This window comes from Lissotriton vulgaris, chromosome 5, assembly GCF_964263255.1.
Source record: "Lissotriton vulgaris chromosome 5, aLisVul1.2, whole genome shotgun sequence".
Lineage (NCBI taxonomy): Eukaryota > Metazoa > Chordata > Amphibia > Caudata > Salamandridae > Lissotriton > Lissotriton vulgaris.
Window position 1 is genome coordinate 738,597,584 of NC_141693.1, and position 25,621 is coordinate 738,623,204.

The 25,621-nt window shown below is 43.9% G+C and overlaps 1 protein-coding gene across 1 annotated transcript in view; it reads left to right on the top strand.

Annotated features, from left to right (window-relative positions):
* LOC147711467 (basic phospholipase A2-like) overlaps positions 1 to 25,621 on the top strand; it is a 215,838-nt gene that overhangs the window by 112,017 nt on the left and 78,200 nt on the right. Inside the window, exons 3-4 of the mRNA XM_086922171.1 lie at positions 15,575 to 15,719; positions 15,818 to 15,924. Of these exons, the coding sequence (XP_086778297.1) occupies positions 15,575 to 15,719; positions 15,818 to 15,924 (252 nt within the window). The remainder of the gene's footprint in view (positions 1 to 15,574; positions 15,720 to 15,817; positions 15,925 to 25,621) is intronic.

Sequence of the window (25,621 nt, forward strand, 5' to 3'; positions counted from 1 at the left end):
GAGAACTACCCAGATTTCTCTCCTTATTTTTTGCATAATTTATGCATCACTCTATGCCTGAAAGGGTTTTGTTTTGTCTTATACTGGTGCTCCCTTGTGTCTTGACAAAGCTATACCTCTCTGAAGAGCTCTAATTAGAGCGAGACACTGTGTCAAGGGTTGCTTTTACTCATTTCAGGTTGGCTTGAGTTGGTATTTTACCAATTCAAAGCTGTAATACTGTGCCTGGAGTGATAACTGGCTTTTGTTATTTTACAGCTCGGCAAGGACAGCACTGTGCTAGTCCTATGCTTAAAGACTTTGCTGTAGAAATGGCCAAAGACTTTGTCCTTTCCTACCTTGACGTGGATGGCACTGTGCTAATCCTATGCTTAAAGACTTTGATAGAAAAACATACATTTGAGGTGAGCAGATCTAGAGTGTCGCTGGTGTTGAGAGTGCTTTAACAGGAGCTGCTTTCCACCTAAAAGTTCTCTCCTTCTTTTTTGCATAATTTATGTGTCACTCTATGCCTGAAAGAGTTTTGTTTTGATATTTTGATATTTTGTATCTTTTTTGGCACATATGTGTATGATTGTCAATCTTGTGTGAGATTGTTATTTGAGAGTGAGTTTGTGTATATCTTCCATAGATGCATGCTTTCTCTTTGTTGCAGTGCTGCCTTCAGTTGGTATGGTATATGCACTTGCTCTTCTTTCCACTTTTTGGAGTCCCCACTTAGGGGCATATTATCAAGGACGGGCGCTAAAATTATTGCCACTTTAGTGGTAGAAAACTGCCGCTAAAGCAGCGATAATGGGCTTGATAATATGCCCATGAGAATTCCAATAGAAGCCCATGTTCTGGTGTCAAAATGGGCTTCTATTGGAATTCTCAAGGGCAACCTTTGAGTGTTTTTCTAGGACAAGTGCTGCACTTGTTCTTGGATTGTGTCCCCAAATTTCTTGTGCATGTATTGATCCATGCTTACTTCAGTGTGGATGTGTTTTGGGTCTCCTTTCTCAGTTTTTTAGAATAGGTTTCTCTCGTGTACCATTTAGCTGGCAAAACGTTCTATAGTTCGGTGACATTTGCTTTTACCGTTGGGCATCAAGATTGCAGCTGTCCATAGCTCATCACATTTGGAATTATATGATGTTTATTATACCTTTCACTGTGGTCCTCTGACACAATATTGCGTCATTGCCATAATCACATTTTTCCATGTCTTTCAAGGCTTTTCCCCCTTATGTTTCTGGTAGTTCTTGCCACAGTCGTTATGGGGAGATGCTGTTCCTTCTCCTGTAACTTCCTACATAAGTCCGGTTTTCTATTTTAATTTAGACCAGCTAGTTCTCTTTGACAACTTTTGGTAGGATCAGTTAGCAGACCTTCTTCCGGGTGGGGTACTGTGATGGGATTTTATTCAAAAGTCAAGGAATCTGGGGGGCGTGGCTAGCAGCCGAAGATGGCGGCAGCAAACTAGAGAGGCTCCCAGAGTAAGGCGGCTTCCCGCATCAATCCGCATGCCTATCCGCACAAAAACAAACCCAGAAGGGGTGCCCCGGGTCCGGTGACCGAACGGCACTTGGAGGAAAAGTTTGGGAGTATCGATGCCCCGGGAACGGGAAGAAACAGCAACGTCTGTGTGCGGCCTGGTGGCGTGAGTGCAGCCGCGGTGGCTGGTTTGGGACCTGCCCGGGCGGAAGTGGAGCCTCGTCGGCGTTGTAAACCGGAAGTGCCCGCAGAGAGTACGGACCCACGACAACGGCGTTGGGAGTCTGCATCTCCTTACAGACCGAGTAGGGGCTTGACATTTCGCTCCAACGTCAGGACTCTACAGTGGATGACGGCGGCGCTAATTGCAACTAAGTCTGAAAAGTAAGTGCGTAGTCGCCGCCATTTTCCATCCCGTCCGCCACTGTGGGCACGAACTCTCTCGTCTGAGGGACCGGGCGTCCTATGCCGCATCTTTGGAACTAGATCCTGAGTAACTAGTGCAACTGGTGTACAGAGTGCGGACCTGACGGTGGGAAGCCCAACAACTAAGAAGTCTGGGCGCCACTGAAACTCGGGCGGCCCAGCGGACCATTCGCTGCGAACAATCCTCCATCGGAGAGCTGCTGCTGGCTGGACATACCAGTGTAACACTATGGCGGGCAAAGGGTCCAGAAATACCTCCACCCAAGCTAAGCTTGATAAATTCGCTTATGAGAAACAATCGCTCTCCCAGACGGAGCAGCGCAAATCCATGGGCAAAGGAACGGAAGGAGAAGGTGCGAAGAAGGCCACCCTGGAAGATGTCCTGCATGCCTTGGCCCAGGTACAGGCAACGGTGGGAGCAACCGCGACAGAAGTAACCCTGATACGGGCGGACCACCAGAAGATGAGCGAAAGAGTGAAACAGCTGGAGGTGGTGGCTAAATCTTTGGTGGAGGACGTCTCGGATCTGCAGGTCGCAATGGAGAAATTGCAGGCCGACAACAAACTGCTCAAGGAAAAGCTGGACGATCATGAAGGTCGCTCCCGGCGGAACAACGTCCGTATTTTAGGGGTCCCGGACTCTGAAACCACAGGAGCCATGGACTTATATGTGGAAGACTTGATAAAGAAGCAGTTGGCCCCCAAGGGTCTTTCAAACTTCTTTACCGTGGAACGGGCCCATAGGGTACCAGGGGGAACACCGAAGCCAGGGGCCACACCGCGCCCGATCCTAGCGAGACTTTTTAACTTTAGAGATCGCGACACCATCCAGGCGGCCAGAGTGGCACCAGCCATCCAAATTCAGAACTCACGAATATCCTTTTTCCCGGACTACACAGCGGAGGTAACACGACGGAGAAGGACCTTCTTGGAAGTGAAAAAGACGCTGCGTGAGCAGGAATTGCCGTACTCCATGTTGTTTCCAGCTCGGCTACGGGTGGTCGCTGATAAGAAAGTTTGGTTCTTTGATTCACCAGAGGCAGCGAGAGACTGGCTGGAAGGATGGCGCACAGTGGAACGCAAATCCGACAGAATGCATCACAGACACCGAAACAATAGCCGGCCTGGCTCACAGACTTCAGTTGGAAGAAGCGCGAGTAAATCACAGACGCCGGACCTGTCTGGTGCTGCTGGAGGAAAATAATGTCATCAAACCTTGAATTACTTAGACACTGACTCCCTGAGACACTGTCTGCACATACAGGTCGTTAATGGACGCCGGCCTGGGTACTCCGAGGGCAGCAAGGGAGCCGCCTGCTCGGAGAGACACTCTCCCCCAACCTGCAGGTACTCTGTTTTTGGGATGGGTTAAGCGCTCTGCTCAGTTGGGGAGGCGGGCAGTTGAAGGTCCATTAAGCAGGGAGGCAGGGAGGGAATGGGGGGGGGTTGTTGTTTTTTTGTTGGAAATTCACTACGTCGGTCAGAAACTGGTGCTCGCAATGTAAGTGATGTAACTGGAAAGATACACTTACAGGTACGGTTGATCCTTTTAGGACTGTTTGTATGTGTCTGCATGATTGGAAATGGCAGATGAACAGCTAAGTGACACTGGGAATGCTGAGTCACGGTCGAATGGTTCCTCCCTTAGAATACTCTCATGGAATGTGCGGGGGCTGGGGGATAAGGTGAAACGCGGCCTGGTACTAAATGCGTTGAAGAGGCATAAACCCCAATCGGCGCTTCTACAGGAGACACACTTGACGGGAGGGGCCACTAAGGCCTTGGATAGGAGAGGGTATAGGATGGTGGTGCACTCGGAGTTTTCATCGGGCTCCCGGGGAACTGGTATTTTGATTAAAAAATCCTCAAATTTCATTCCACTGAGTACAAAAACTGATAGTCAGGGTTGCTTTGCAGCTTTGCAGGGGCAATGGGAAGGTCGCCCCATAACTGTGGTCTCAGTATATATCCCGCCATCCCTTCATTCAATAATGCTTCCAGCTCTCAGTGACTTTCTGTTATCTCTCCCCGAGAGTGATGTAATTTTGGGTGGGGATTTTAATGCAGCAGTGGATTTACAACTTGACAGATTCCCAACGACAGCTTCACCTAGGGGGCCCTCCCGGTTTCAGCGGTTCCTGACGGCAATGGGGTTAGTAGACATATGGCGTCACGTCCACCCCCAGGACAAACAGTACACGTTCCATTCCACAGTCCATAACAGTCTTTCCCGGATAGATTACTTCCTGGCTTTAGGTGAAGGACTACAACGCGTGGAGACTGCAGACATACACCCTCGAGGAATTTCAGACCATTCTCCAATTACGCTAACCATTTCCACCCAGACAAAATCACGTAACCGCATATACCCCATTCAAGCATCATACCTCAAAATCCCGAAAATCAGGAAAGCCCTCCAGAAGGCTACAACACAATATTTTGATGAAAATGTGGCTATTGTGGCCTCTTCCGAGGTGCTATGGGAGGCCTATAAGACAGTACTAAGGGGGCAAGCTATAGGCTCTATCGCGGCCCATAAAAAGGAGCAGACGACTGAACAATCTAAGCTTGAGCTAACACTACGCGCAGCAACAACTTTACACGAGGCCAACCCTACAGAGGACACGGCACATACCCTTGCACTCCATCAACAACTATACACAGAACATGCCCGCCTTACGGTGAAAGGGCACATTACCGATACACAGAATCGGATATATGATGTAGGCGACAAGGCGGGAAAGATGTTAGCCTGGCTCGATAAGAGGGGGGGTAGTTCCAGAGGGATTCAACAAGTGAAAGATAGCATTGACGTGACACAAACCAATCCTGAACAGATAGTAGAAGCACTGACGACACATTTTGAGCAGGTGTATACACCAGAAAGGGAGGTGACCGCGGACATGGCACGGGATGCACTGAGTGGAATGGAAATCCCAGTACTGCAACCAGAGGCAATAGCCGACCTAGATGTGGCCATAACCAGCAATGAAATACAGCTGGCTATACAAGCGCTCAAGCCTGGCAAAGCTCTCGGACCAAACGGCATTCCAGTGGAATGGTACCAGTCCCAGTCCGAAGAACTTAGTACATACTTACTCAATATGTATGAGGAATGCCGAGAGAGGGGTGTGCTTCCACTTGATCAGAGAACAGCTACTATAGTAGCAATATCCAAGCCCGGGAAACCACAGGAAGAGTGTTCCTCGTATCGCCCCATCTCCTTATTAAACGCAGAAGGTAAAATCCTGGCTAAACTCCTGGCTAACCGGTTAATGGCACATCTGCCTGATCTTGTCCATTCAGATCAATCAGGATTTATGCCTCATAGGAACACGGCGCTAAATCTTCGCAGGGTTCATGGGGTGCTGGCGAGGGCGGACTTGATCCACGACAACGCAGTTATACTGGCCCTAGATGCGAAAATGGCTTTTGACCTAGTGGAATGGAACTACCTTTTCGAGGTGTTGTCTTGTATGGGCTTCGGATCAAAATTTATATCATGGATTAGGCTGTTATATAAGGAACCGATGGCACACGTAGTGGCGAATGGCCACATCTCTCGCACATTTTCGCTGGGGAGAGGCACCCGACAAGGCTGCCCCCTATCTCCTTTGCTCTTCGCGCTAGCCCTAGAGCCACTAGCTAACCTAATAAGGCAAACACCCTTACTTAAAGGGATACACTGGAAGGAGGGTTGGGAAGACCGGTTGTCCCTCTACGCAGACGACATGCTGGTGTATTTAACAGACCCCGAACAAGGCGTGCCAGCTCTTTTGAATATATGTGACGGTCATGGCAAAATTTCAGGTTACACAATCAATTGGAACAAATCGGAGCTATATGTTCTGAAAGGCCAGGTCCCGACGCTCGGACCAGACTGTCCTCTAAGGTTAGCTGGCTCTTCTTTCAAGTATTTAGGGATCCATGTCACGCGGGACCCACTTGAATATATGCAATTAAATCTGGCGCCACCATTGGAACGGCTTAAGCAAGACGTCAAATTCTGGGCGGGGTTACCATTAACAATGCTGGGAAAAGCAGCGTTATATAAAATGATGTCCTTGCCCCGCTTTCTGTATATCCTAGATAACACGCCTTTTCCAGTGGCGCCGGGGTACTTCAAAAAGGTAGCGGCAGTTGTCTCTGGGCTGCTGTGGAGCAATCGTCCGGCGTGCATAGCGCAGGTCAAGCTACACAGAGGATGGTATGATGGAGGTATTGAATTGCCGAATCTTCACCTATATTACTGGGCGGCACAGCTCCAGCCCATTAATCAGTGGATACATGCCTCACAATCTGATCCAGCTTTCCAAACAGATAGGGCACAACTGGGCACCAACAACATGCTTGTCCCACTCTACGACCGACGTAAAATAAGAACAATAACGGGGCCTACCAAACTTACGGTGTTGGTGTGGCATGTGGCGATGGCCGCGCTGGGCTGGAAGGGGAAAATTACCAAACTCACCCCGCTCTGGGACACACGTGCCTTAGGAAACCTGAGATACAGTAGGGGCTTTACTCATTGGGATTCCATCGGAATATCCACGGTGGGCGACATGTGGGAACGGGGTGAAGTCATTTCATTCAACCGCCTGAGAGAATTGTATGACCTGGGGCCACACGAGTCATACCATTACGTTCAGATACGCCATGCTCTGCTGGCAGCCATCCCCTCCGGGTCGACTCTACCAGAATCCTCCCCGCTGGAGGATCGCCTCCTAACTGACTTTATGATAGAAAGAGCGACATCATTGACTTATCGTAAACTCCTGAACAACTTGCCTGACCCGCTGGCCCCCCTCAAGGAAAGATGGGAAGGGGAAGTAGACGCCCTAGATGAGCATGAATGGAATGAGGCATTGGCGTCACCAAAAGAGGTAGGCATCTCAGCTAGGCTGAGACTCGTACAGCTTAAGGTCCTACATAGAGTCTATTATACGAGAATACTTTTGCATTGCATCCACAGAATACAACATCCTTTCTGTCTCCGTGGCTGTGGGGAGGAGGGTTCCTTTTTCCACACACTCTGGGACTGCCCACACATACAAAATTACTGGAGGCAAATTCTACGCACTGTCTCGCAGACTCTAGAGACCTCGCTCCTTCCAGAACCAAGGCGATGCCTCTTAAACGTGTGGGGACCAACTGACTTGTCCAGACAAGGCCGACTCTGGGTGACATTAGGCATGATTGTGGCTAAGAGAGATATTGCTCAGCGTTGGGGGGCGGCAGAACTACCGACGAAGTCGCAGTGGTGCATGAATATGGACAAGACAATGGTAACTGAAAGGGCGGTATACTTAAGCCGGGTGTGCCCGGGTAAGTGGAATAAGATATGGTCCCCATGGAATGTGTACCGCGGTGAAATTTGTGACCCTCTGCCAGAGGATGACCAGACAGAGTCAGATGATGAGGGGAGGGTAGGTTGAGGGGGGAGAGGGGGGATAGGGAATACCACATGGATCCGAAGGATGTGGGCATATTGCCTTCCTTCACTTTGGTTTGGGATTCCTGACAACAGATAGCAACACATACTGCCATGTGAATCTTTCATGTAACTAAACTGCACTATTACTTCTAGGTGACCGCATTGTGATTTGCTGATTGTTATTTTTGTTATTTTCATAAAAAACAAAAAACAAAACCTTACTTGACTTGCAACATGATATTGACTATATACCATTCACTCGATTGTAAGATGTGCCTTATGCCAGTGGCAGCGTGACTACAGTGTGGTCTTCATTTATGCATGATTATCATTGATCTATTATTAGCGGCCGGCCCTTCGGGGTTGTAGGCAATCTGCTGTGTAACTCTGTGAAGGTATAATAAAGGTTTAAAAAAAAAAAAAGAGTCAAGGAATCTGCGACAAGATGACCATCAGATGAAAAGGTTAATTACCTCGGGTATCTGGTAGAGACATAGTCTGGCCGCAGATTTCTTACTACTCGCCCATCCTCCCTGCTTTACAAACATTTTATATCATGGCAACACACCTTCAAGGATCCCTGGTTTGTCTCACTGTCATCATTCTGTTTGCCTTATGGTCTGGGGGGTAGTCTTTCCAAATAAGGCCTTTGTCTGGATATTTCCATATCTTTCTTTAAGACTTTGTAACTTTTGCTAACAAAAATGTTTTTATCCTTTTTTTGCACACTGTTTCCACAGCAAGTTTCTGTGGTGTCTCCGCGTGTGGGCGCGGAATCAGAGCACAGAATAAAATTGATGTCAGCGCATCAGAGGGTGTCTTATAGGGATTCCAGTGACATCACTGAAGTGGTAGACATGGAGAAGCACAGTGCCACCTACTGATGTGCATAGGTTCTGCTGATGAGAAAATTCCGGATCTAGTCTGGCTCCTGGGGAGAATTCAAAAGTTAAGCAATCTGCAGCTAGACTATGTCTCTACCAGATAATGCCTTGCTGAAGGTAAGTAACTTGTTCTCCATGTAGAGGGAGAAAAGTGTAGGTACAAGCACACCAACGTATCTCACTCCTCTGCATATAGGGATACACTCAGTAGGTTGACACTGTAGACCCCAACAGGCTTGAGCATAATTCTCCAGACGTAATCTTATAAGTTGACTAAGAAGGCTATTGGGAACTCCCAGCTCCTTGAGCGAAGCCCACAATGAACTTCATGGGGACTAGATCGAAGGCCGCCCCTAGGTCTATGAAGACTATGAACAGAAGACCATCCCTCAACTTTGTATTTCCGGACGATAAGAATGAGCCTGAACACCTGGTCATTTGTTTCCACTCTTGATCTGAATCCCACCTCGTAAGGTGACATGATCTTATTGGCCTCTATCCATTTTTATAGTTCATTCAGAATCTGTCTTGTATAGACCTTCTGTAGGGTGTCCAGGAAGCTAATTGGTCTATAATTTCCTGGGTTGTATTGGTACCCTTTTCTATATATATGAGAATTTTCTCAGCACCTTTTGCAGGTGCCGGTATTAGGGCAACTAAAGCTATAGAGTTGCACAACAGGTTAACATATGGAACCCATATAATTAGGTCATGTCGCAATAACTCCCCTGGGATGTTTTCAGGCCCAGGGGCCTTACACAGTTTAATAGCATCAATAGCTTACTTTCTCTCCTCAGAGTTTAGGTATGGTTCTGGGGACGTGTCCCTGGTAGAGTGACCTCAACCCAGCATTAGGAGGAACCAGGCAGAGCGGTGGAAACCTTTGCCAATCTCTATTCACACAGTATTTAGAATGATCACTCAATCCTCGGGTTCAGATAGCATGCAATCTGCAAGGCTGATTTCTTGCTCCCATGTGCTATGATTTTCCAAAAGATCCTATAAACTCCAGGCCTAGCTGCCTCAACTAAGTCCGATAAATTTGAATCGTCCCAGTTATGCTTGGCTTCAACCAGTGCTTTCTTATACTGAGCTCTGGCTGCACGTTCCTTAGATGATAATTCGGATTTTAAAAAGGTTACTAGGCATTTTTTGACGTATCCCTTTGTCAACTATGGATAACTCTAGTTATTTTTCATTCTGGGTGCAGTTGGTTTCTAGCAAGTGCTCAAATTCAGTATATTTTTAAAGTGCCTGCCAGTTTATTATGTATGCCAATTATAGGGATATCAGTAACAGGAAGATCAAATTAAGAGGGTAAAAGCCATCGTATAAGCATTGCAAATATCAGATAAAGTCACTTCATTTTCCAGTATCAAGGTTCAATGTATTGACCTACGGTCATTACTTATCATTGGTATCACTGCGGGGGGAACAACGGTGGCATCCAAAACTTAAATCAATGATCCTAACCAGGTCAGTTGAAGTGGGTAGTCATCTCTACCCTCCCTATCATCAACCATATAATCAAGCATCTTGCCCTACATAGTGAGCACAATCAAGAAACTGTCGATTTTTTATCTGGTCCCAACTCTCTTAAAGGGGGAGGAACGTAGCTTGTCCAAATTGGATTTTAAATTGCAGGCCTTCAAGCCATGTGCGATTGTAAAAAGAGCCATCTGCATGACTGCCACCGTACAATGGTAATAAGAATAAGTAGCAATGGTGTGTATGCCACAAGCCTCTTCCTCCTCAGAAACCAAATCAAAGCCACTGAGTGCCTCATATTAAATATTGAAATCCCCCCCAATAACAATCATGCCCTTTATTTTATTTTTATTTTAAAAGTTGTCCAATATAGTTAGGGATGGAGATTCCATATTCGCCTCGGCCTATGGCAAACATTAAAAATCTTCAAGCTGGGCCCTTTAGGCATATGGATTTTTAGAAAGAGAATATCAGAGGAGTCAATACTATGGGTCTCTATGCGTGTATTCAATGCTATTTTAACCCAGACAATGAGGCCCCACACGCCCTGACACATGTAGAGGCAGTTTAATTAATGTAGAATGTTTTATAGCCTGGTTTATAGGGTGAATACGTTAACTAGGTTTCCTGTAGTAAGCAGAGATGGATTTGTTCAATAAAATCCTGCCAGTCAGGATCTAGCACCTTTGATCTTAATTAACCCTGTGATATTCCATGAAATGATTTTTTGGGCCTCAGTTGATTGAATCTTAGCATTCTTGGGAAGAGGAATACCAGACACTAGGTCCATATGGTGTACTATATCATTCTCATTAGGATCATGGGCTACCAAAATTGATTTGTTCACAGTAATAAGACTTGGATATGAAGCTGGCTCAAGGTACAGGGAAGGAGACACGTTGGATGAGCCTATCTGAAGGAAGGGGTCACTGCAGATGGAAAAAGTCAATTTCTAGAATCCAGATTAGAGGTAGTGGGATCTCTCAGTGCATGAGTCTGTGTGATCTTAACAGGTGATTTAGGCCTTATATAGAAAAGAATTTTAGTCTGAGCTGTGCCTGCAGGAGCTAAAACAGGTGTGAGGATAGGTTTATTACTCTGGCTCGCCCTACTATAGTTATGTAACAAAGGTATATTCAATTTAATTGGATTGGGGAGGGGGGGAAATGGGTTATAAGCTCCATAGCTAGTAGCCCATACACCATATCTCAGGCCTCAGGTTAAATCTGATATCATCCATCGCACCTGTGTCACCTAGAATACGTTCTGCACCTAAAATATAAGAGCGCACCAAGGACAAGCATTGACGCTTTTGCCTGATCCAATGTGTCACTTTGTTTATCAAAGGCTTCCTATCCTATCTTACATTAGGGCCTAGTTTAGGAACATTTATCATTTACACTGTGTTGATAGTTTGACTTTGTATACCTATTGAGCATATGTTCTTTGCTAATATGTGTCGTGCAAGTTCATCCTAGTAGGTGGGAATTGCTGGAGATTTCTCCTTGCTCTTTTCATTACTGGCTGACCATGGTGAAAATATTATTCTGGGTCAATATAGTTATATCTGGATTTATTACCTACAGATGGACCAGGGAGAGCACATGGGAGAATAGCGTTATCAACGCAACTCGTTAAAGCTCCTGCCTCCTGCCTGTACATTTCATAATTTTGACTATGTCTTTTATCAGAATGAGTTCGAAGCTTGGTGGAATGTGTACTAGCCTCCGAATTTACAGTGTGGTTCATTAATAGAGTTTCGTCCAGTCACCCCCTGGACTTCGGTGGTCCCAACTAAGGTTCCCAATAAGCATTTTAATTCCTCAAGCTCTGCTGCCAGTGAGTTGATCCCAAGCTAAGCTCCCTCAAAGGTGTTTCACTCGGAGTTGTATTTCCCATACTCTTGGTGCCACTGCGTGCTGGTGACGCCAAGGAGGAGAACCTATTTGAGCAAAGAATGGAGGAGGCCACTTCAGTTGCCTCAACTCGCGAGCCATTAGTCAATTCATTCATCTCTTTTGGCGGGTTAGTTTATATCTGGGGTTTGGGGGTACTGGTCACAATATCATTGCAGGGGTCCGCCTCGGTCCTTAGTAAGATTAGAGGAGGAAACTGAAGGCTCCTGCTTATCTTTATTTTTCTTATAAAACACAGTTATTTTTGAGTGTCGTGCTCTCTCCACCTTCTTCTTGTCCCCCTACATAGATTGAACCTCTTCAATTAAGGTGTCAATCTCCTCTATAGTACAATTATCACATGCACTTTCTCATCTTTAGGGTTTTACCCTTACTGAGTGCGGGTTCCATTGCTTTGCATTGAACCATACTCACAATATATCTAGGACTAGGGTATTAAACTCCAGTAGTCACTCCCTCTCCTCCCTATTGGGCACCAGCAATGCACCTCCAAACACAGCTAAGGCACAAAACCCTATTAACCTTGGGTTAGACAGCAAGATTCAGATCCTCCCAGTTAATGCAATACAGAGTTACAGAAATTCAATGAAAATGAAAGGAGGAACAATAATGAAGCGTCTACCGATAACTGGACCTAAATCGTGACTGCAATGCGAAAAAAGACAAAGAACGATTTAAGTTAGGATGCAGAGGAACAAACACATTTAACCCTTATACAATACTGTCAAAAGATCAAATAACAAAAAACGCAATAGCACAGAAGAGATTATAAAAATAAGAAAGAATATAGAATAAAATAAGCAATCAATCAATAGTGCACATTACAAAGTCCCGTGTTCCAACAAGAGGCCTTTAGAAATCAATAAAAAATGTTAGCCAGTTCTAACGGCAGTAAGCCGTCTTAAAATAGCAGTATGTACTGTTTGTGAGCAAATGGAGTCAACATGGTTTGTTAAATCCACCCAAAGAAAAATGCCTGGCTGTGCCTCACACTGTTCAGGGATCAAAACCAAGAGGAGTGGCCGAGCCCAGCCTCTTCCGGGCTATGACGTACCCACCCTTGACCCAGTTGAGGCCTGCATACACTGTACTCAGTGAGAGAAAGAAATGCGCTTTGTAGTGCCTTCAGCACTTAGGAGCGTCTTTCTCAGCCCCAGGGTCAGAGAAGGATCAGGGGTGCTGACTCGCCATGGTCAAGGGTGGCTCTGATGTCGTCTTTGGCCATTATAAGGGTTTTTTAAGCTGTGGTTTGAGCGGAAACCGAATTCGGAGGGATCGAACGGGTAATTGGATTCTAATTAGTCTATGAGTTGGCGGTTGTAGGAGGCTGGCTTAGTATATGGTGCACACTTATTCAAGAGGTGCACCTTGTACTAAGTCAGAGAACCCTTTTTGATTTTAGTGGTCTTTGATAACCATAGAAATCTCTCAAAGTGGTAGCTGTAGCGAGCAGCCTTTAGGCTTATCTTGAAGGATGTTAAGCAGCTTTTTTTACCAGTATAATCTGTAGTGTAAATTAGATGAAAAAACCACAATGTTTAGTAAAAATAAGTCTTTTTATTACAACACAATATCACTATCACATTGGTATACCTCCTACTCGGAGATATCAACACAATACACAAAAATACTTCAAAAGCAATCAGGTAAGTAGCACAAAATACAGTGGTCTCCATAGGATCAAACCATATTCTAAGAAAGTGGAATGCAAACTGGAGATGAAAATGGGACTTGGACAAGAAGACCCAGAGGAGCCAGGGACACTTGGAACTGTTTGCTTGACTACTGGTCAGATAGAAAACAACCTCTGCTAATTAGCCAGTGACCAGATAAATAGTAAAGATTCCTTGTTATATGCATGGCTGCTGGCCAAATGGGGATCAAGCTTGACAATTTAGCCAGGAGCCCGGGAAATAATGAAGCTTTCTGGTATTTGAATGGCCCGAAGGCAACTAGTGCAGAATCTCCATTGATCAGGCAGTGGAAGGGTGAATAGCAACTGCTATTCTCAAGGATGAGAGCCAGATAGTGAAAACTTTCTACTATTTAGCCAGTGGCTAAGTGAATAGCAGAGAAGGTTTAATAATTATCAAGTGGCCAGCTTCATAGCTGCTACCTACTGTTTGATTTACATAACCAGTGTTAGTACCAAGCTCAATTGAGTAATTTGGGAAGAATTAAAAGTTGAATCAGCTTTTTTAGCCCTCAGTTGGCCTCAAGTGCCAGTTGGATCCTGCATCACCCACCTACCCTTACCACAAACAGTGGGAGTCCAAGTGTGAGGGAGAGGTGCAGGTAAACTCTGGAACAATCATGAAATTGAAGGGGATCAGATGTGGCCTGTGCTTATGAAAATAGCAGCATATGCAGAGACTGCCAGGGGCAGCCTGAGATGGTAAGGAGCCAGAAGTAATTCTAAACCACAAAATCTTTAACTTAACAAACAGTGAGGGATTCATAGAGCACAGACAGTATATGAGTGTACTAGAAACAGAAACCTAAGACTGTTATAGAGAGATTGGGTCATCACAAAGATGTACAGGGATGGACAGAGTCTGGTGAGAGCAGAGGCAGACAGAGGCCTGCAGAGTAATAGCAGAAACTGAAATAGGAATTCAGAGCTTAAGGCTGCCAGTTATGTGTATCATGTCTCAGCATGTTAAGAACTATTTTAAGAACTTTCCCTGTAGCAGCCCCCTAAAAACCTCCATAAATCCATTCTCCCCTCACTTTCCACAACCATAGTCATCGAGTGCACCTAATCTGCAGTGAAACTTCAGTTTGTATCTGGCAACAGGTTCACTAGTTCAGAATGTTGGCTATTTAGATAGTGGCTGACAAAATAGAGATTATTTATTTAAGTACCACATGGTAAAGAGACCTTACTATTTAAGCTGTGTCTGTGTAAATAGTAAAGCTTCTTTTCTATCTGCATGATCGCAGGACAAATATACATAATCTCTGCAATTTAGTCGACTGTCGGGGTAACAGTGAATTTTCTTTGCTGTTTTCACTGACGTTGGCCAAATAGTACATGATCTCTGCTATCTATTTGGAGGCTGGGTAAATAGTAAAGCTTATTTTCTATTTAAACTCCCACTAGTCAAATAGTACGTAATCTGATTTCTAGTCGGTGGCCGGGTAAACAATGAAGAGTCTTTGCTGTTTACACGCCCATTGGCCAGATAATACATGAGCTCTGCCATTTAGTTGCCCGACTGGGTAAATAGTGAACTTTCGTTGCTATTTGCACAGTAAATTGCCAAATTGTACATAATTTCTGCTATTTAGCCAGCGACCAGGTACACAATGAAGTTTCTTTGCTGTGTGCATGCTGTGGGCAAATAGTACACAATCTCTTCTATTTATTTGGAGGGTTGGTAAATAGTGAAGTTTCTTAGCTGTTTGCAGGGTTGTTGGTGAAATTGTCCATTGTCTCTACTTTTTAGTTGATAGCTGGATAAATAGTGGTCTATATTGTTTGCACTGTCACTGGGCAAATAGTGCATGATCACTACTACGTAGCAAGCCGGCCAAATATTAAATGATCTATGCTATCTAGGAACCAGCCAGGTAAATTGAGAAGCTTCTTTGCTGTTTGAGCAGCTTCTAGCCAATTAGTATATAACCTCCACTGTCTTATCAGCTGCTGGGTCAATAGGGACGTTTCTTTGCTATTTGCACGATTGCCAGCCATATAGTATATAATCCCTGTACTGAGTCAACCGCTGAGCAAATAATTACATATGCTACCTTGCTACATTGCTGTTGGTCAAATAGTGCATAACCTCTGCCATTTAGCCAGCAGATGTGAAAATAACAGCAGAAATTCACTATTTACCCTGCGGCCTTGTAAATAGCTGCAACCTCTCCCTAAACAGACCCCAGCAATCTCCATCTTCAGCAGTGCACTCCTGGCAGAGACACTCATCATCTCTTTCTGTTTGCAGTGTCCCATGTGGCCTATGGGAGTCTTCTAAACTTTGGTGTCCTGATTACAGAAGTTACTGAGAAACCCTCTTTTCCGTATTACACATCATATGGATGCCACTGTGGCAAGGGTGGAACTGGAATGCCGGTGGATGACACAGACTGGTGAGTGAAGCTAAATGGGGGAGCAGATGTTTACAGTGATGTTATGAACTTATACCTTTATCAGAGTGGCATTTTGTGAATTTGTTTACATTCTGTAGGTGTTGTTGGACTCACGACTGCTGTTATGATGAGTTAGCGCTGGAAGGATGCGACCCCAAGGGTACCGCCTACAGATACACGGTTTACCGTGGGATTGTAGCGTGCGGTGAGTATGTGTATTTGTGTTATTGTTACAGAAGGTTTCCGGGCTCTGTTAGAGGGATACTCAGTGTAAACTTAAAGGCATGGAACAGCCTTGAGTATGTATCGCTTGGTTCAAGTGAAGGCCTTCCTTTCGAGATGGCGATGGGACGGAAAGAGACAGAGAAGGCGCGTTCTAGGTTATTATGTGACAAAACGTATTTAATAAAATCGCATCCATAACTACTAAAAATCTCAAATTCTTAGTAAAACAGCCTTGAAAGTGCCAATAAGAAGAAGGCCAGTCAGAGAAGTCAAACCATTTTCGAACTGCTACTCAAACTAAAAAAACAACGTCATTAAGAGCCGTTCATTTACACGTAGATATAGTAAAAAACATAAGGGTATGCTCACAAATGTATTTTTGGCGGAAAACGCAAATTCCTGACAGAAAGCACCTCTTTTACACCTGTCAGGAATTGACATTGGTATTCCTGGTGATGTAAATGCATTTTACTACTGGGGATTTCACCGTGAAAGGTGTGGAAACTCCCAGGGTACTCAATTCCATTCAAAGGGGAAGTGTGCACCTCAAAAAATTATTTTCCTAGGACGTTTGGGAACATGGACAAACATGTATGTTGGCGGGCATTCCCAACTCCGATCAACCCCTTTAACAGGCCAGGAAATGGTCAGAAATGTTATATCTCTTTCAAGAACGGGGAACGGGAACGGATCACCCTCATATTTGGTGGGGAGTGGAAGAATACCTTTCTCCTCAGGGGAAATCATTTATTTGTTACCCCTGTGAAAAAATAAGTTCGAGCGCAGGAGGCGCCCATCGCACTGTGAGGATTTCTACTCTGTGTAGTAATCTGCACAGCAGGAATAGGTCCCTGTATCACCTGTCCTATGCTATCTGCACCTTTCACAACTTTACAGGATGAGTATTAAGAAGGCTGGTAAACACCAAAAAAAATAAAAGTTCAGGTGGAGATCTAATTCCACATATGTTTACATACCTATTGGTGACTAGGGCATGCAGCATTTAAGTTTACTTCATTTTCATTAGTGTATTAAAATAATCACAAATCAATCCCTCATCAAAACCCCATAGAGGTCACCCGCAAATCGCTCGAATGAGAAGTGCCCCAATTAACAAATAGCAGTAGTAAAGCCACAGTATCACATTGAAGCTGAATGCAAGGAGCCTAAGGGTGAGAAAGGGCAGTGACAACAAAACCTTTAGGAACTTCAACTCAGCAGGAGTTTCCCAGATATAATTAGCCCCAGGGAGTTCAACATGCTCTGTGGAGAGTGTAACATCATGGCACATTAAACAAGTTTTCAGAGTTTTTGCTTTAACAAAATGGGTGGCAAGTGGTTGATCATTAAAGAAACTTAAAGTGACTTGCTTTATGTAGAATGTGCTGATACAAAAAAAATCCATTTGATAAGAAATGAAGGCTAAATTCTCATAGCTACTTGTAACATTTGATTAGAAATTGTGTTTGGCGCAGGGGCCTAGCTTCAGGAGGGCTGCCTGGGTGGGACATCCCCGCAATAAATGCATCCATGACTTGGTAGTTGTGTAAGAGGGCACTGATTCGAGTTGGCTAAGTCTGTGCTGGTTTTTCTCATTGTATGCCAAGGATTAAAGATACAACGGTGACCTCTGTTGTTAAACATTACAGACAGACACAGAAATATACATTTGGAGCTGTATTATGGAAATGCCCTGGGGGTGCAACGGGCACGTGCACCCGCTTTTCATGCCCTGGGGCACTTTAGTATTACAGAAAGGGCTGCAGTCGCTTTTAAGGCCCTTTCTCTAATACAGATAGCGCTGGGGCACATATAGCGCCAGTGCTATCACCAGATAGTATTCCCTCATTTGCCAAGGGGCGTAGCCCCATGCAAATGAGGGATTCCCTTTGCGCCAAGCAGTATTATAGATGCGGGTGCAGAGGCAAAGAAGCTGTCAGGAGGAGCACCTGATGGCAGCCCTTTAAAGGTAAAGGGAGTCCTATGGATCCCCTTGCAGGCTTGTGCAGTCATTCACTGCACCTGCCTGCAATGGGATCTCTCACCTCTCTTAGAAGTGCAGGCGGGTTACCGCCTGCACAGAGAAATACGGAGCTGCTGCTTCAAAGCTGCTTAGTTTTTCACTTGAATGCACTTCTCTCAGGGCAGCACGACTTTGCAGCTGCCCTGGGGGCAGCACATTCAATGTAGCAGGGAGCACTTTACGTGTTTGTGCCCGGCGCATCTGTTTTAAGGTGCACCATGGTGCAAACAGTGTAAGTGCACCCTATCTGTAATAGGGCCCCTGGTGGCTGAATTTCAATATGTGAAACCAGATAACCTGGATTCAATACCGGCTTGCCTGCATGTCCAAATTGTGTGATCCTAAGCTAGCATTTTATTTCATGGAGCCTCCTTTTAATTTATTATCACATCTGAGAGCACTTTTAACCGCTCCGCCGCGGCTGGAATTCTGCGCCTGTGCGGCACATTCCGATCGCGGGCGTGGTCTTGATGGCTCCTGGCCGTCATCAGCACACGCCCACCGTAACTGATGACGACCGGGAGCCGTCATCAGCACCGAAGGGGTTAAATACTTGAGTTCACCATGTGTGCTGTAAAAGCAACTTTTATGAATTGATTTAATAGACTATAATCTTGCTCCATTTGCAATGAGATTCTAGGCCACGGTTAGGGTTTACATGACAAGTGACGTGTTAGTTCACTAATGCCATTGTTGTTGAGAGCAAGACATTAATATTTTCTAAATTCATGTTTAAAAAATTACTTGTAATGAATGTCTCTATGCTCTGATGCAATCTGTTGTACTAAGGTGAAACACGTTTGCATCTTAAAAAGCAAGTTATCTTGAACTTTGAACAAACTATCATTTTTACATTATGTTGCAAGATATATATGTCAAACTTCTTCATGGTTAGGCTCCTGCACAGACCCAACTCCGAACCTTGTCTCGGTTTTGGCTCAGCTCACCCTGTTAATTTGCTCGTGAGCTCACCTCTGTTTGCAGCTCAGGCCTAGTACATGGAACCATCAATCATTTGATAAAATGATTTGTAATAGGCGAGGACTTGAAAACGTGGGGCTCCGCCTACATGCACCGATTTGACAGCTCTACCATCAAGGGTTCTCATAGCAGAGATGTAGAAGAGTGCAGTTTTTCTTGTTCTCAATGCACAGAGAGCATTTAAATGGAAACCTAAATATATAAAGCATGATTCACAAAGGTAACTTATAGTTTTGAGTACGTGTACTACTTTTGACACAAAGTGTGAGTATACATTACAGTGTAAATTATTTTTTTAAATCAGGCCACTATAGTGACTGTTTGACTAACTCGATAGTTTGTTTATTTGATTTAGTTCTCCACTGAGAACAGCACATTTTCTGATAAAACATTTAAAATGTATCAGTATACAATACATTTTTCAGTACAAATTTTAAAATGATTTAAAGAATTTAAACAGATTGTGATAGACATATTCATCGGGTGGAGATATAAACAACAAAATCAAACTCTGCACTGATGTACTATTATATCTGAATTTAATTAATCTTAAATAGGGCTTTCTGGCCTCTACTACTGTCGGATTCAGACAAATAAACAAAACATGCTTTAGATCTTGGACTCCTCCTTTACATAAATCACATTCACTGGTAACATTTTCTTTATTATTCCATTCGGATGTCAATGAATTAAAAGGGAGTATCGCAGGACGTAAAAGTATAATACATTGCCGGACTCAATGCCCTGGAGTAAAATGAATATAATGTTGTAATTGTTTATATTCAATTGACGCAGCATAAAGTTCGTATTGATGAAGTTTGGAGCAATGTTTGGTGTCCAAATCGAAACTTAGCCTCGGCGTCAGATGTTTTAGAAAAAGATTTAGCTGTGCAGGTGTCCATGATTTCAAAAGTGCAATTGTGCAGTTTAAAACTTTAAAAACAGTAGTCAGCTTTTGGTTAAAAATGTACTTTGTTGATTCCTGCTCTAACCTCTCAATTTTTAGTAATCATTTTAAGGTACCTGGGTCTTAAGATAAGAGATTATAAGCCCATTTTAAGATGTTAGTGATGGCTCGGGCGTTGGAGCTGACTATGAAAAATTCTAGACGTAATGCTTGTTCGGGGATTGCTTGATGGACCTTGATCATTTTGCGGAGAACTTTCCCTTCCTTAATTTGTACTTGATGCCAGTGTTGTATTGGAATATATTCCAAAGCATATGATAAAATTGGAGTAATCTAAGAACTGTAAACCTGTAGTAGTGGAAGAAAATGTCTTTGTCCTGAGGAGGAATATAAGCGTTGGAGCGCCCCGACATGAATTCTTCCCCCAATATCCAATTGTACTTTATATAGTGCTTTCTCCCTCTAAACGTCAATATTTTTGTTTTTGTTGTATTGTGGATCAGAAAAGTTTCTTTTGTATATTTATTGAGCACTTCAAGATTCCTTTGAAGACCGATTAGAGTAATATTGAGTATTACAACATCATCAGCATACATTATGATATACATTTTACAAGATGCTATCTTTGGAGGAAAATTGATGACCTGTGAGAAACATGCCGGTAGGTCACTGAGGTATAACGAAAAGAGGAGGGGAGCCAAGAGGCAACCTTGCCTTTGTTCGTTAGATGTATCTATTGTACGTGTAAGACCCTTCTCTTTACCCATTTGAACTTGACACCAAGTGATGGAATTCCCTGGTTTCTGACCTTATTCCAAAGTGTAGGTGTATCCACTTGTTCGAATGCTGTTGTAAAATCGTCAAAGACAGCGTAAACGACCTGTGATTTTGTAACCACATAATTATCTATAATTGTCTGTAGTACTGCGATGTGTTCAGTAACAGCATGTTTTGGGCGAACCTCAGACTGATTAAAAGATTGCCCCTGTAGAAAAAGCCCAGTCTTTGAGCTGGTCCAGTACGCTTGGCACGAAAATTTTCCCTACTGCATCCAACAAGACAATCTGACGACTGCTTTACCGAAAAAATTGTAAATCTGCGCACACTCTTTGGATAGGTGCAAATGTACAAATTTTTAGAATTCACAAACATTGGCAGAAGTAGGTTTGGTAAGCTGTGCTAGCCTCACATTTCTGGGTGTCATATTAGCAATCAAACTTTCAAAAGGTGATGGGATGAATGCTTGCAAATAGTTGAACCTGTGGCAATCGCTCGGGGTAGAATTCCAAACCATTGTTATTCGCCCACTGTGCCACTCTGGACTGAGTTCCACCTAATACAAATCAGTTCTAACCATGCTCCATGTGAAAACAGTGCATTCTGAACCTTGGTCATCTCACCCCTCCAAACAGCAGATAAATGCTTTTTTAGTTGGGAATTTAGAGATTCACATCCTTTAGGTCTCACTGACTAAGCTATGTCCTTCCTGGTTTTCTTCGTTCCTGTTTTCAATGTCAACTATCTGTATTTGACTTTTTATAGAACAATAGTCCGCCTGGTGTGGTGCCATTCATGTGCCATTGGTAAAGGAATATGCTGTCTGAGTCCAATTAGATATCGTGCTATAACTAAAGGGTCCAGGAGACAAACTTGGATCCCGGTTCTCAGTAGACCAATTTGAGCAATCCTAGGCAATTCACCATACCTCCCTGTACGTTTGTTCACTTATCTGCCAAAACAGGAAGTGAGTAGAGTCGATTTAGTTTGTAGCTGAGTAGTAAATACCATCCTCAGAAGACAATGAGTGAACACCCCAAACTTCTTCCAAGAGACATGGGGTGGGATTTGGCTCACCGTTTAGGAACATTTGGAAACACATGTTGCCAAACTGTGCTCTTGACAACACATTTTCAGAAAGGAAATAGTTAGTAGTCCTTAGTTTTTACAGATTGTTTTGAAGGGGGTGCTCGTACACATATCATTATTTGTAGGTCTTCCAGACTATCTAGAAGGGAAATTTGCTGTATCAATAAATCCTGCATCTGCTTTTCAGACAATTGTGTACCTGAATGAAATTATTGGATGCACAAGTCTAAAACCTGTGCTTCAGAAGATGCTGTTCCTGCAACTTTGTGCCCATCACTTATCTCTCCGAAATTATTAGGCCAGCACAATGTGTGCGTGAGAACATAAGATATCACCAGAATTTCTTATCTTATTGTGTAATATTAATATTTTTTTTCTTGTAAATATATACATAAAATAGTAATTTGCCATAGTGCTTCCAGCATGTATGGGTTCTACTCGATTGTACATGTGCATGTATATCTGCGGTCAGTACAAACTAAACCAAAAGGCAAACCACTGTGTTGTGCAACTGGTATGAGGTGCTGCTAATAACAATGCTCAAAGTGCCAAACAGTCTGTGATGAGTTATACTCACTTAAGGAGCGATGATCACTATACATGGGATTTTACTGAACTATGGTTAGGCTATTAATTGTAATTGAACATGGTCACTATATATTTTGCAGGTTTTGCAGCAGTTTCATCCCTCATTACAACTGTTGCAATGATGCCAGCTGTGCACACATTTCATGCAAGTTACCTATAAGAACTCAGAATATTATTGGAGGGGGGTGAGAACCCTACATTAATAATACAAACAATCCTTGTCAGTGTGAACCACAAAAGTCACTAAATAAATCTGTGCTTGACTTCTGTTAGCTTGGCACAATAGCAGCCACGCTTAACTTAGAGGCAATATGTAAAGTGTTTATGCAGCACTCAAATAGTGATAAAGTGAAATCACAACACTAGAAAAATCCCAAACAAATTTAGAAAAATAGAGCAAATTTTAATAAATCAAATGGCAACAAAATTACATTCAGGGCAAACTCGATGGAGAGCGGGTCAGGTACAGGGACCACATATACCTGGTGTAAAGTTAACCTTCTACCTTTGTCCAGTTTCATATGAGAAACACTCATCTATGAGGTTAGTGGAGGTCAGCCACGCTTAACTTAGAGGCAATATGTAAAGTATTTATGCAGCACTCAAATAGTAATAAAGTGAAATCACAACACAAGAAAAATCCCAAACAAATTTAGAAAAATAGAGCAAATTTTAATAAATCAAATGGCAACAAAATTGCGTTCAGGGCAAACTCGTTGGAGAGCGGGTCAGGTACAGGGACCACATATACCTGGTAGAAAGTTAACCTTCTACCTTTGTCCAGTTTCATATGAGAAACACTCATCTATGAGGTTAGTGGAGGTCAGCCACGCTTAACTTAGAGGCAATATGTAAAGTATTTATGCAGCACTCAAATAGTAATAAAGTGAAATCACAACACAAGAAAAATCCCAAACAAATTTAGAAAAATAGAGCAAATTTTAATAAATCAAATGGCAACAAAATTGTGTTCAGGGCAAACTCGATCGAGAGCAGGTGAGGGACAGGGACCACATATACCTGGTGGAAAATTAACCTTCTACCTTTGTCCAGTTTTTATATGAGAAACACTCATCTATGAGGTTAGTGGAGGTCAGGCTGTCAGTTGAATCCAAAGAGGTCGTAAACGGTGGGTTACTGAAGTATCAGGCCTTGGTCGGTACTTCACGTCGACAACCAAACTACCATTTCCAGATGATGCAAAGAATTCCCAGTGAGTCTGTATCCAGGAAAGTCGTGTCAACAGTTGGATGCAGAATCAGCAATGGCCTTGCTGAAGTCCTCTCACATTTGCAAGGAGAATGGGGAATGTTTTTTTTTCACATGAAGAGTCCAGAACCTCTGGGGTTTTACCTGGAGTCCAGATCTTGTAGTTATGGGGTTGGAAGAGTGCACTTTAACACCAGCCAAGTGTCCAGAAACTGGAAGGGCACCTCTTGAGGATTAGGACTCACTTCAGTACAGGGCAGAAGCAGAGTTCAAGTGGGTCCAGTTGGTACTGATCAGCTGGAAAGTTGCAGGCAAGGCCTGTGGAAGCTTGTTGTGTCCATTTAGCTCAAACAGGAGTCCCCTGACTGACCATTGGAGTCACGTCTGGTGTCCTGGGTTCAAGGCAAGTAAAGCAGGGCACTGCTTCTTCTGAATCTCTACAGGTTCAGGAGTGATCTGATGAGAGCTTCTGTGGCTGCCACTATTATAATCAGTGCCTGCCTGTGTGTGGGGGTCACACCCTTTGTCTTACTCTAAATTGGTTCTCGTCAATTCTTCCCATTTCCGTGGGTTTGGTTCATATCTATATGAGGCAGGGGGGACAAAGGGCAGGAGTGTAAGAAGATTGTAAATTACAATTCAAATGAGTGGAACAATTATTTGTCTATCTCCTCCCAAACTGAACGTATCATTTATTAAGTGTAATACAGAAACCAAGTGTTAGTCTATGGAGAGATAGCTTTGCTGCAGTGAAAAACGACTTTGGGGTCATCTTCTTGGGCTGCTTCTTGGAAGTCCCCTCAGTTTAAAGGGGGAACAATGGTTCCATATCCTTTAACAAATCTCCTGTAACATCCATGTTGGCCTCTGAAGGCTCTCACAATCCAATCTGTGCCTTGGCGGTTCCTGAGTCAGGATGGGCAATATCTTGGCCTGAAGGGGTTGCACTTTGTCCCCACTGATGTGCAGAACTTTGTGGGTGAGGCAGGCTGTCTTGAAGCAACAGTGTTCTTTGATTGGTAGCCTCTTTGGGCTACTCATTATGGGGGAGATGCGGTCATATCTCTATTCTCCTGTGACTATCCTTTCAGCTACATTATGAGTGGATTGCAGAGGGGTTAAGTGAGATTTCAGGATGCATGTGAGGATGGCATTTATGTAGTCCTGTCTGGAGAGTACTAGAGTTTGCATTGTGGTTTTTAGGTAATTTGGTGGGAGGAAGGGCTTAATTTTGTTAAGGTGTTTTAGATTGTAAAAGGCGCCCTTTGCTGTAGTCTTTATGTGAGAGCTCATGTTTGGATTTGCATTTCAGGACATCTAGGTTCTTTAGCCGTTCTTGTATCTGAGGGGACTGGCTGTGATTGGATAAAAGGAGCATTTCCGTTTTTTCTTGGTTGAGTTTAAGGTGGTTGTGTGTCAGCCAGTTTTGGACTAGCGCAAGAGTGGCCTTCAGCCGGCGTATAAAGCAAACACAAGGAGATGATGGACGGACCACTGAAACTTTTCAAACACTCACCCCCAGTCATAGATCTGGGTTGAATCCATCATTGTTCTGTAGCTCACTTCGCCACCCCAGTTCAGACACAGCTAAATGCAAATCAGTCTTGACCCTGTGCCTCATGGGAACATTCCAGCCCGAACTGCCAAGCCATGTCTTTCCTGGTCTGGAAACAAGCATCCTGGGACCAGTTTCGGGCTAACAGCCCTCATCAGCCAGGCTAGCTTGAATTCAGTGGCAACGTGAGCAAGGGACCCACGTCTGGGCATACCCTGCCAACTCAGGGTGAACAAAGCAAACACAAGGAGATGATGGACGGAGCGCAGACACTTTTCAAACACTCACACCCTGTCACAGATCTAGTTTAAATTCACCATTGTTCTTTAGCTCACTTTGCCACCCCAGTTCAGATACAGCTATATGCAAATCAGTCTTGACCCTGTCCCTCATGGAAACCGTCCAGCCTGAACTGCCAAGCCATGTCTTCCCTGGACTGGAAACAAGCATCCTGGGACCACTTTTAGGCTAACAGCCGGTGTGTGTCATCCAAAGAGGACATTTACAGGTATAGTCCTGTGTCATCCGCATACAGGTGGTGGGCAATG